Raw genomic sequence first — 12,604 nt, 5'->3', positions numbered from 1 at the left:
CTGGTCTCTGAATCGCCAAAATGCCGGAAGATTTTGGCTTCATTTTCATTGAATGAATGGGAACGGCGACACGGCGTCCATCTTTATATACAGTCTATGTGTTGAATGGATAGTAGTGTAAAACCCACACTCACACACAGCTCTGAATTCCCACTCCCTCACTGAACATATCAGATGTTCCTCTGCAGATGTCTGCATAATGTGGAGCTAGACTGAACTCGCAGAGAGACATCATTAGCAATGCTGATGTGTGTGTGCGTGTGTGTGTGTGTGTGTGTGTGTGTGTGAGAGAGAGTGTGAGAGAGAGTAAGGTACTGTATGGGTTCTAGCAAAAAGTACACTAAAGTGCATGCACACACACACACACTTCTTGACAGCCTTGTCTTGGGACAGAGGTGGTGAAGATAACGGATTTCCACATGCGGGGTCGGGAAACCTAATTTAGTTCAAGCTCAAGTATAAGGCTGTGTGTGTGTGTCTGTCTGTGTGTCTGTCTGTGTGTCTGTCTGTGTGTCTGTCTGTGTGTGTGTCTGTGTGTGTGTCTCTGTGTGTGTCTCTGTGTGTGTCTCTATGTGTGTCTCTGTGTGTGTGTCTCTGTGTGTGTGTCTCTGTGTGTGTGTCTCTGTGTGTGTCTCTGTGTGTGTCTCTGTGTGTGTCTCTGTGCCTGTGTGTGTGTCTCTGTGTGTGTCTCTGTGTGTGGGGTGGGGGGACACAGTCTAAGGTTGAAACAAGTGGAAAATAATGTATAAATACATATTCCATGTACATGAACTTTAAAATAATCAATAATCCAGAATGTATTTGATGGAAATTACATTATTTTATTAATGATTCTTTATCTACTGTAAATAATTCAGTATCTACTATAATTGATTTACTATCGAATATTTTTTTTCTGTAACTTATATTAATGACCCTGTGTCTGATGTAAACATTTCAGTCAGAAGTCGCAGGACATCCTTTTATTTCAAATGAAATCTGTCGGCTTTCAATATGGAGGCTTTGATCCAGCTAAAGCTGAAAAGCCCCTGCCATCATTAACATAATTTTTTGCACTATAAGGTGCTCCGGTTTATAAGGTGCACTATCAATCTGGTCTATTTTTATACATAAGGCACACTGGATTATAAGGCGCATTAGGTGAAACCTATAAGAAACAGGGATGTCATTATGTTTGCCTTCTATGTTAAGCTAAGCTAAGTAAACAAAACTCATTTTTTTTTTTCAAATTTTAAAGTGAAAGAGCACTGGATATTAATCTACACAGATTTCTCTCCTGAAAACTGTTTATTTAAGTGGGTAAAGTGCTTTCGTTTATTTACAGTAAGCTTAGTGCTGCAGCTTTAGCAGCTAACCGCTAGCGCTAGCTGCAGTTGGTGGCTAATGCAGCCCGACAGGGTTATACTGAGAAACCCTGAGTGTTCTGGTAAACCAGGGCGATATTAGCTAGTGGTTCTTCCTACGTAGCTTGTTTTAACACTGTAAACACACAGGCTACAGTCTTGATATTTTAAATGTGCCTCATAATTCAAAAACACTTGCTGGAATTTTCGGTTTCCTTTTCATTTTCTAAAATAAAAGGGTGTGACTTTTGACTCACCTTGGACTATAAAAGATCTTGTATTTATTGTAAGTGATTCTGTACATACTGTAATAGATTCAGGGTCTACTATAAATAATTCTGTACCTACTATAATAGATTCAATATCTAATGTAAGTGATTCTATACTTTTAGATTTACTACAAATGATTCTATACCTTCTAATAGATGTATAGTTTACTATAAATGGTTCTATACCTACTATAAGATTTAGTATTTACTGTAAAGATTTTGTATTTGCTATTATTCTGTGTATTCATGGAAAATTAAATTATGAATTTACAAGACATTCTATACCTACTATAAATGATTCTGTACCTGCTATAATTCAGTTTATTTTATAAATTATACTAAACCTGTTATAAAAGACTAATAAAGTAATTACTATTTGTGATTATGTGCCTACTATATGAAATGTAGTTTCTACTATAAATTATTCTAAACTAGTAGAAAATAATACATATCTACCATTAATTATTTTATACCTAGTATTTTAAAAAAGCATGTATCTGCTATGAAAATATTTAATGTTTTGTAAAAATAATTTAGTATCTTCTTCTATAAATAATCCAGTACCTGCAGTAAAATATTTAGTATCTACTATAAATAATTCTGTACCAACTATCTACTGTGAAAAATCCATACATGGTATGAATTATTCAGTTTAATAAATGGTTCTATTTCTCCTATAAATGAATTAATTGCTGTTTAAAAATATTTGTATATTGTATATATTGTATGTATACTATAAAATAATCTGTGAGTACTATAAATTATTCAGTAACTGTTATGACCGTTATATGTAACTTATGCTGTTTAAGGATGAGAAATTGATAGATGAGCCTGCATTCAGACCTTTATAATTTAAAGGGCTACATTGTTATTAATAGGCATATCATCCAAACATTTTCTATGTTTGTGTGTTGCTGCTACTTAATGAATGAATGCTTGTGATGTATTTAAGTAATGTTTTTTTTGTGACAGCATACCTGTGGATTATTTATTTATTTAAGTATTTATTTATTTATTGAGTGTGAATGCACTTTGCTGAGCTTTATTGTCTGTTTTTGCACTCTTTTCTTGGCTGATTGCTTTTTCTTTATGTTACTTTTATGTTGCACAGTTAATAAAAAGCATTTGCAGGCCACTAACCTATCCCCTCCCCTCTCCCCCTAATGCATCCCTTAGCTTGGCCACTGTGTAAGTACTGTTACCACTAACCACTCTAACTGCTGCTGCTGCTGCTGCGGTCTGCATGCCATTCACCATCACTCATCTGACATTTCTTCATAATATTATCAACTCATTGCAGCTCACAGACATATAAATAAATATATACCATGCTGTCATACGGTTCAGTACAGCAGGAAAACTGCACCCACAGACCTTCAACTAGCGCAGTTCTGTTATCTGCTCTCTTTCTTCCTTCCTCCGTCTTTCAGCTGCGGTCTGGAGGCTCACAGATTCTGGAGGGCTGCATCGCAGAGATCCCCAACATTTCCAGCCTGGACATCTCTGATAACGGTGAGTTAAAGAGCCCAGATCCTGCATTTTCCTTCTGTTTTACTTGTTTGACTGATGGTGATTATGCAGTTTATATTAGGAATGCACCAAAATGAATTTTTGTTGGCCAAAATAAGAAAAAAAAATAAACATTTGCTTAATTTCAGTATTAAAATAAATGTGCATAAATGAATTTGTGTCTTACTTTTTAAAGAAAAATCTATTTCAACTTTTTCAAATTTTTAAATATTTATTGCACACCTTTAATATCCTATCAGACATCATCTCTCAACAAAGCACAATACATTTACCTCAGAGTGCTACTCTAATCATGGGGCTAAGCGAGCTAAACGCTGCCACTATGATCAAAAGATTGCCGGTTCGAATCCTGTTTATGTAGCTTGCCATCAGCTACCAGAGCCCAGAGAGAGCAAAATTGAAGATGGTGCTCTCTCTCCCCTCATCACTCCAAAGGGTGATATCGATCAGCACAAACTATCTGTGAGCTGATGTATTGGAAACAAGTCACTGTGCTTTCTTCCGAGTGCGCTGTGATGCTATGCAGCAATGCTAATGCTAATCAGCAGCAGTTCGAAAAGAGGCGGTGGCTGGCTTTACATGTGTCAGAGGAGGCGTGTGCTACTCTTCACCCTCCTGGTGTGTTGGGGCATCACTAGTGATAGGGGGAGTTCTAATGAGTGTGTTTGGTTATTGGCCTTGTAAATTGGGGAAAAAATGGGAGAAAAAATAGGGGAAAAAACAGTGCTACTCTAATCATGAATTGATTTTAGCAGTGCTGTTCTCATCACACATTTACTGTAGCTAGCTGTGTAACTGTAGTCATAAATCTACCTTAGCAGTGCTATTCCAATCATACATCTATTTAGGTGGTGCTACTTAAGTCATGTGTGAGTGAAATCTACACAGAAAAGGGCAGCCAGACTTTTGGTAAACAAGCAAGTAGAGTGTAAAAAAAAACTTAAACTCTTTTTAAATACCCTTAATTTGAGCTTGTGTCTCAATACTTTTGTCCATATAGTGTACAGGTTACACACATTACACACAATCCATATTATGGTAAGAACTACTCAACTAAGTTAAGAAACAAAATAATTTAAGAAATGAAGATCAGTAAATCTGAAAAAAAATGAAAATATCTTCAAGTGCAGTCACAAAGTCCATCAAAAACGTTATTATGAAACTGGCTCACACCAGATATCGAATTTCGGTACCCAGTCCTATTTATGACCATGATCTCCTCTGGTGTGGTATCTTTCAGGGTATGGACTGTATATATGGTTGTAGGACTGGCTGGAGAAAAGGCATAAAATCCTGCTCGACAAGGATAGATTAGAAAATTAGTGCAGAAAAATAAACAAATAACAGCATCACCAGTTTACATACCATTACATTACATTTGGCAGACGCTTTTGTCCAAAGCGACTTACAATAGTCAGATACAAAAGTAATAGAAGTTAAAGGAAAAAACATTTTTAGATAGGGCTTAAAGGAGGTCGAAGGGAAATAATGGGATAGAGGAGTGAAGGAGGGGAAGAAGGAAATGAGGTTAGAAGTAGTTAGTGTGTTAAAGGTGTTAAGAGAGTAGGTGCTCTTTAAAGAGCTCTGTCTTCAGGAGTCTCTTAAAGATGGTGAGAGATTCTCCTGATCTGGTAGTGGAAGGTAGTTAGTTAGAGGTGTTAAGAGAGTAAGTGCTCTTTGAAGAGCTCTGTCTTCAGGAGCTTATTAAAGATAGTGAGAGATTCTCCTGATCTGGTAGTGGAAGGTAGTTTGTTCCACCATTGGGGAACTCTGTATGAGAACAGTGTGGATTTGTGCTTTGTGTGAATGTTTGGTAAAGCGAGGCGACGTTCATTGGAGGAGCGCAGCTGCCGGGAGGTAGCGTAAGCCTTCAGGAGTGAGTGCAGGTAGGAAGGAGCTGTTCTGTCATCAGCTTGTAGGCGATTGTAAGAGTTTTGAATTTGATGCGAGCATCAACTGGTAGCCAATGAAGCTCAATAAGCAGTGGGGTGACATGTGCCTGTTAGCTTTTTTGTTTTAGTTTAGCGTTTGACAGACAGTTGGGCAGTTGGATTTTGAATTTTTGAAAGATGGTGGAGGGGTAGCAATGGGTACACATCATCTGTGACCACTGTGAACAGTGTCCTCATTACAGGTCATTACAGATCAGCAGCAGTATAAAATATCATGAGAGCGATCATGAGAGATATTCAGAGGTTTCTGAAGAAGTCCTGTACAGTCCATGTGCTACACTGTAAAACATTTTAAGTTGGTTAAACTCAGCAACATAAGTTCCCCTGCTGCCTTAAAAAGCTGAGTTAACTCAACTTGATGAAAACATTTGTATGAACTCAAGATGTTAAGTTAAACAAGTTGTTCAAATACTCATTACTTATTGTTTCAACTTGATGCACTGAGTTAAAACAACTCAAGTGTTTAATTTGTCCTTTTTTAAAAAATGTTCTGTTTAGTCAAATAGACTAACAATTCAGCTTTACTTTAACACACACTTTCAAGTTAGTAAAACTTCAGTAATATTCACACAACTTATTATTTTAAGTTAACCATAAGTATTAGAAACATTTTTAACATTATTATTTAACTGCCAATACTGACAGTATATTGCTGGGGCAGAATAAGAGTAAACTCAGTAAAGAGTGAACTCTGTAGCTCAAAGCCAGCATACTGTGATCACTACAAACACAACAAAGTTAATGTGCTCTTACAGCTCTACAACACTGAGGCCTGGCAATCAACACATATATTATATTACTGCACGCCCAGGATCAGGTAGCTTTGTACAACAGACAACACAAAGATGGTAAGTAAGGGAGAGACCACACCCAATATGCAAATATTGGCCTGGCAATCAACGTATATATTATAATTAGTGCACGCCCAGAATAAGGTAGCTTTGGGCAACAGACAACACAAAGATGGTAAGTAAGGGAGCGGCTACACCCAATATGCAGATAAATGGTACCAGGAACCAATAGGAAAGCTGCATGAACCAACACTGTAGAAAGAGCTAAAAGTTGGTTGAAATCACATTTTTTCATTGGCTCAACAAACCTTTTTAAGTTTTCCGGTTGAAAACAATGGAGTTGTACTGGCCGGTGAGTTCACTCAACTTAATAACATTAGTTCTTCTGACTAAAACACAGAATTACTTTTTGGAGTGTTGGTGACTCACGCAGCTGAAAGTAATCCCCTTTAGTTTTTTGCTCCTTGTTATTATTAACTGCTATGCGTCGGTTAAAAAGTGTTTAGCCCAATGTGCCCACGGTTTTAAGGTTGTAAAAAGTACTCCAGTCTTTTCTAACTTGCTGCCTATCACTCTACCTCTCTGCATTTTCAAATCTTCACACTTTCATTTTTTTTAACCAATAACTTAAAAACGTAAGTTGAATAAACTTGGGTAAATTTGAATAACTCACAGGAAGTTAAGACAATATGTTATTTTAAGTTATTTTTATGTAAAACGAAGGAACTTGAGTTCAATATACTAAACTTGTCATGGCAATTGGAATTGAAAAGAACAAATAAGTTCACATAACTTAATGTGGCTGTAATGTTTTACAGTGTAGGAGTGATGATTGGCTTCTTCACTACACACATTAATAACACATTAAGCAGTAATTTGGGTCAGAGTGTGTGTGGCAGGCATCTTTGGGTCTAATTTGCATTTTCTCATTGTGCGTGTAATCCGTCGTTTCATTACTGCAGCTGAAGATAAGAGGATGCCGTCGGGCTGTGAATCATCACTGTCTTTTGTTTTGAGAGGATTCCTCTTCCTGTCATTTGCTGAAAATGGATTGGATTCTCCCCCGTGGATTCTGCTCACAGATTTAAACTGCTCCTCGCCGATTTAAACCTCTTGATAAGCCAGCCGCTGCTAATTACTGTGCTGACTGACACTTTCCGTTTGCATTATGTAGAAGACTTTTACACTAACTTAAATTAGCAACATAAAAATGAATATATGAGAGTGAAGTAATACACTGTGATTTAACCCGTCCTGTTATGTTACAGGTCAGATTGACCTGTTTTAAAATGTGATGATCTAGGAAAAATAGTTAAAAGTATTTTTTCAGTATAAAACTTCTTCTGCCTGCCTTAATTAGTGTAATCAACATATAATATAAAAATGGTTCATTCTAAAACTGTTTAAATCTAAAACAAACTTCAATGGTATTTTTCAATTTTATGTAAAACTATTGTGTTTTATATCTTTTTCTTTTAAAAGTAATGAAAAAGTGAAATATTAAAAAAAGTTTGAACATGTATTTTTTTTCATGAAAAACTAGTGAATTATCCTAATTGAACCATTACCTGTTAGAGGTAAGGAATAGCATTGCACTAAATATTAATAGAATAATTAGCAGTGGAGATAGTAATGAAATATTCACACTGCTTGTTATGATTTATTTATAAAAAAAAAAAAACAATTTTAGACATATTTTGAATTTTAAACATGCATTGGGTTAAAATCATCCGGGAACACCATTGCTGGTTCTAAAAAAATGAACATAATCGAAGGGTAAATGAAAAAAACTGTATTCCAGAAGGTCCTTACATCTACATTCACTCTATTATTTAGGAGCAACCATCCAAGTTTCCACCTGTAATTTCATAGCACTATATTTGTTTGTGTTTAGCCTGTTAAATAATTTTATTTAAATTTCTTACTCATTTTTCTCCCCAATTTATACAACTTACCCCAATTACCCAACCCACTCATTAGAACTACTCCTATCACTAGTGATGCCCCAATGGAAGGAGGGTGAAGACTAGCACACGCCTCCTCCGATAAATTTAAAATCAGCCACCGCCTCTTTTTGAACTGCTGCCTGATGCAGCATTGCCGAGTAGCATCACAGCACGCTCGGAGGAAAGCGCAGCGACTCGGTTCTGATACATCAGCTCACAGACGCCTCATGCTGATTATCATCACCCTTTGGAGTGATGTAGGGATAGCGCGCCATCTACCCACCCAGAGAGAGCAAGTCCAATCATTCTCTCTCAGGACTCCAGCAGCTGATGGCAAGCTGCATGAACAGGATTTGTTAACATCAGACTGTCAGATTCAGACCCTCCTTGTAGCATTAATAACATTTCTTTTAGCTAAACTAACGCTATAACCTCTTACCTCAGACTTGGTGATTCTGTGCTTGGGCAGTTTTCCTATGTCGAAGCCCCAGATTCCGCTCTATATCATAAAATCTGACATTAATGGCGCCCGCTTTGATCAGTGTTCTGTCGAGTTGTCAAATCATGCTTCCCTAGTGTATATTTAGGGTCTCAGTAAAACGTAGAATCCACCGGAGATCCGATTTAAACCTTTAGTTACTTAGCTGAGGAGACCCTGTCGGCTCTGCTGCAGCCCACCTTCAGCTCTGTCTCTGGGAGATCGTGAGCCGAGATGGGTGAGGCCATGAACTCACTGGTTGACGTAGACACGGTGCTTTTCCTAAACGACTCGTTTTTGAGGGTTTTTTGTTAACTAGCTACTGCAGACAATGGAGGTTGACAGAGTTTTATCTAGACAACTCAGAGACCTATAGTATTTCACAAAGAACAAGAAAAAGTGGATTTTAGGGGAAGGAGACCTTTAAGGTATAGTGTTTAATGAACATTAACCTTGTTCTGAACAGTCATACTGACAAAGGGTGTGCCGTATCATATCATATGTGATATCGCCAAAAATGTTGAATATCGTGAACGATATTATACCCTGAAATATCGTGCCATATCACCCACCACCATTATCATATCAGGGTACTACTGTTTTTAGTAAAAGAAAAATTTACACTGTTCTTATTTCCCATTATTTATCTACTAGAGACCCGTATCATTTATTTTACATTAATCCTGGATATATGGAGACATATAGAGTGCATTTTTAGTATCCTGACATTCTGGATCATTGACCTATTATAAAGCTGATAAAATTCTTTTTTTTTATATATCTCAGTTAGCCAGATCATACCGCATGGTCAAAATATTTTTCTAATTCAGTGTTTTGTCATATCATTAAAAGTATCGTTATCGTGAAAATACCATAAAATATTGTGATATTATTTTAGAGCCATATCGCCCACCCCTTATACTGACATACTTCTATCAATGAGTGTAAAGACATTCTGTTCTGAAACAAAGTGAGCTTTTTTGTGATATTTGTAGATTTTGAGGCATCCGTAATACAATAACACAATATCTCTGTCATCCCAGAATACCTCCCAGTCCCAACATGTACCACCCAAAAAAATATATTTAGCTATGAGCTCCTCTGTGGTCAGAAACAGACTATTAATGATAGAAGATGGGAAATAATCTTTAAATAAACTTAAGATCTCTCTATGATTCTAAATGAGTGTTGTTTAGCCAGTTGTGTTGTCTGAAATACATGATATGTTTGTTTTATACAGGTCTGGACTCGGATATGAGCACCCTGCTGGTGTGGCTCGCTAAGAACCGGTCCATCAGACACCTTTCTCTGGGGAAGAACTTCAACAACATCAAATCAAAGTGAGTCAGAGAGAGAGAGAGAAGGAGAGGGAGAGTGTGTGTGTGTGTGTGTGTGAGAGTTTTTGATGTTTACTGAATGTACTCTGGAGTAAAATATGAATGAATATGCTGGTCAGATATCTGAGCATATGTTCCACAGTATATATATATATATTTATTTATATGTGTGTCAGATTGTCTGTATGTGTGTTAGGCTTCCAGAATCCTCTGTTCATTTGACTCAGTGTCTCTGATTCTGGTCTAAAACTTTGCTATAAAGTGTTTTTTGAACATTGATGCTCTTTGTTGTGCTGCTGTTCTGTTGTTTCTGCTGTTCTTTCTTTGAGTGGATTTTTCTCCAGAGTGAAGGGTGATGTAAAATGCAGTGTGTTGTGGTTTTCTGAAGAGACCCAGTTGTTTTATCTCGTTTTCTTTTTGATCTCATAGAAATTTGGCCCCTGTCCTGGATAACCTGGTGCACATGATTCAGGAGGAGGAGTCGGTGAGCAATGACTTCACTAGTGCTGCATTTCAGCATGTGAACTTACCCTAGAAGTCTTCCTACACTAAATCTAAATGTTTGTGGACACCCAGTCTAATGAATGTATTCAGCTACTTAAAGTTGCTGAGTGCATGTGTGTGTTAAGTCTATAATAAAATAGAAACAATATAAATAAACAATACAAAGAAAACTTCTAGGTCTTATATAGTGCAAACAGTAAGTGCAAACCACAACCAGTCATATTAAGACTGTTTTTTTTTTTTTGTTTTTGTTTTTTTTTAGTTTCTTGTAACTTAACTATGTATAACTATAACCAGTCATATTAAGACTGTTTTTTTTAGTTTCTTGTAACTTAACTATGTATAACTATAACCAGTCATATTAAGACTATGCTTGAAGTGTAAACAGAGACAGAACATTTTTTTAAAATACAGTACAGAGCTAAGGGATTAGTACAACTACCTATGATAGTTAAGACCTTTGTACCTTTGTATATACAGTAGTACCTGACTGTCACGGTCTGGCTGTGTGTAAGAAGTTCCTGATGTGGCAGATTTGCAGAGCACTGAAATCACAGATGTGGGGATGCTTTTATCAGCTGCAGTAAAATGTGTTAAATTGAATTTTAGTGAATAGAATTTGTTGGGTTTGTAACTGCCTTGGCTGCTTTGATGCTGTATTTTTTTAGCTCACGCTCACATAGGGGCTTCAGTCTGTGTGAGAGCATGTCTATGCCCTGCAGGTCTGTGTGTGTGTGTGTGTGTGTGTGTGTGTGTGTGTGTGTGTGTGTGTGTGTGTGTGTGTGTGTGTGTGTGTGTGTGTGTGTGTTGTGTGTGTGTGTGTGTTTGTGTGTGTGTGTTTGTGTGTGTGTGTGTGTGTGTGTGTGTGTGTGTGTGTGTGTGTGTGTGTGTGTGTGTGTGTGTGTGTGTGTGTGTGTGTGTGTGTGTGTGTGTGTGTGTGTGTGCCATGTAGAAATTAGATGAAAGAGCTGATCCTGATCCTGGTGCTGCTGTGATGGGACCTCTGCAGCTCTTTATCAGAATTTCAGGGGGGACTAGTCGGAAAGTGTGAGTGCGAGTGTGAGTGAGCATTTTTTGTGCTAATGTAAATTGACTTTGCCTACAGGGCATCTCAAGAGCAGAAGCAGCTCCGCTTATATTAGTACAGCCAATAGATATAGTGTTTTACGGAGCAGTTTGAACTATAATAACACTACCAAAATGTGTTCGGTTGTAGGTATTGGTTTTATGGTATAATCTTTTTTGTTTAATATGTTTCTAATGTTATTTACATTTTTCAAGTGTGGACAAATAAGAATCTAAAAAATACCCGAAAATAATCGGAATCTTATATTGGGCAAATATCTCATGTTTACATTTACATTTATGTAATGCCAAAACAAGCATAGTTCATTAACTACGTAATTATATATTTTACAGTTGGTTTGAACTGTCAATAAGCATTTCATTGTGCATGTGGCTATAAGCCCACACCCAGCACTGGCCTGTATATGTGTTTCTTTACCACACAGCTCGTGTGCAGATAAGACTTCAGCCACAGAATGTAGATTGTCCCATTATGTGGTGAGGCACAGTTTCAGCACACAGATTAGACTGGAGGAATCAGCTGACGGGAGAGAGTGGGAGAAAGAGAGAGAGAGAGAGAGAGAGAGAGAGAGAGGGAACTGGGGGAGGATGCGGATTTGGAAGTGAAGCTAGATTGAAATCTCCAGCACAGACTCATCCCTCACATTCTGCTAGAACACTGAGCAAACTGTGCTCTCTTATTATCAACAGAAAAAATTAACATTATTAAATACAGCTCTGGAAAACATAAGAGAGCACTTAAAAATGATGAGTTTCTATCATTTTACGAAATTAAAAACCTCTGGAATATAATCAAGAGGAAGATGGATGATCACAAGCCATCAAACCTCCAAGCTGAACTGCTTGAATTGTTGCACCAGGAGTGGCATAAAGTTATCTAAAAGCAGTGTGTAAGACTGGTGGAGGAGAACATGCCAAGATGCATTAAAACTGTGATTATAAAACAGGGTTATTCCACCAAATATTAATTTCTGAACTCTTAAAACTTTATGAATATGAACTTGTTTTTATTGCATTATTTGAGGTCTGAAAGCTCTGCATCCTTTTTGTTATTTCAGCCATTTCTTATTTTCTGAAATACCGCCATCTTTCCATCATTCTAAATTAACAATTTCATTTATTCTTCACCGTATTTTTCGGACTATAAGGCGCACTTAAAATTCTTTAAGTTTCCCAAAAATCACCAGTGCGCTTTATAACCCTGTGTAGTTAAAGTACTGTGTTATACAGGAGTTTCAGTTTAGTTCTCCAGCAGTATTAGCATTAGCCGCTATTTGCCGTTCAGAGGTATTATTGGCCTGTAGCCTGCTACTTACCCCGGCTAGCACTGCTGGAGCACCATTAGCTTTACCCGCTAACTGCGCTAAG

The 12,604-nt window shown here is 37.2% G+C and overlaps 1 protein-coding gene across 2 annotated transcripts in view; it reads left to right on the top strand.

Annotated features, from left to right (window-relative positions):
• Positions 1–12,604, top strand: part of LOC103035048 (F-actin-uncapping protein LRRC16A) — a 224,526-nt gene that overhangs the window by 117,710 nt on the left and 94,212 nt on the right. For both annotated transcript variants that reach the window (XM_049480062.1, XM_022674094.2), the window contains exons 18-20: positions 3,043–3,124; positions 9,550–9,649; positions 10,076–10,130. In XM_049480062.1, the coding sequence (XP_049336019.1) occupies positions 3,043–3,124; positions 9,550–9,649; positions 10,076–10,130 (237 nt within the window). The remainder of the gene's footprint in view (positions 1–3,042; positions 3,125–9,549; positions 9,650–10,075; positions 10,131–12,604) is intronic.

The sequence above is a fragment of the Astyanax mexicanus genome, chromosome 6 (genome assembly GCF_023375975.1).
Source record: "Astyanax mexicanus isolate ESR-SI-001 chromosome 6, AstMex3_surface, whole genome shotgun sequence".
Taxonomy (NCBI): Eukaryota; Metazoa; Chordata; class Actinopteri; order Characiformes; family Acestrorhamphidae; genus Astyanax; species Astyanax mexicanus.
The sequence above is the reverse complement of the archived record's forward strand: the minus strand, read 5'-3'. Positions and strand labels throughout refer to the sequence as shown.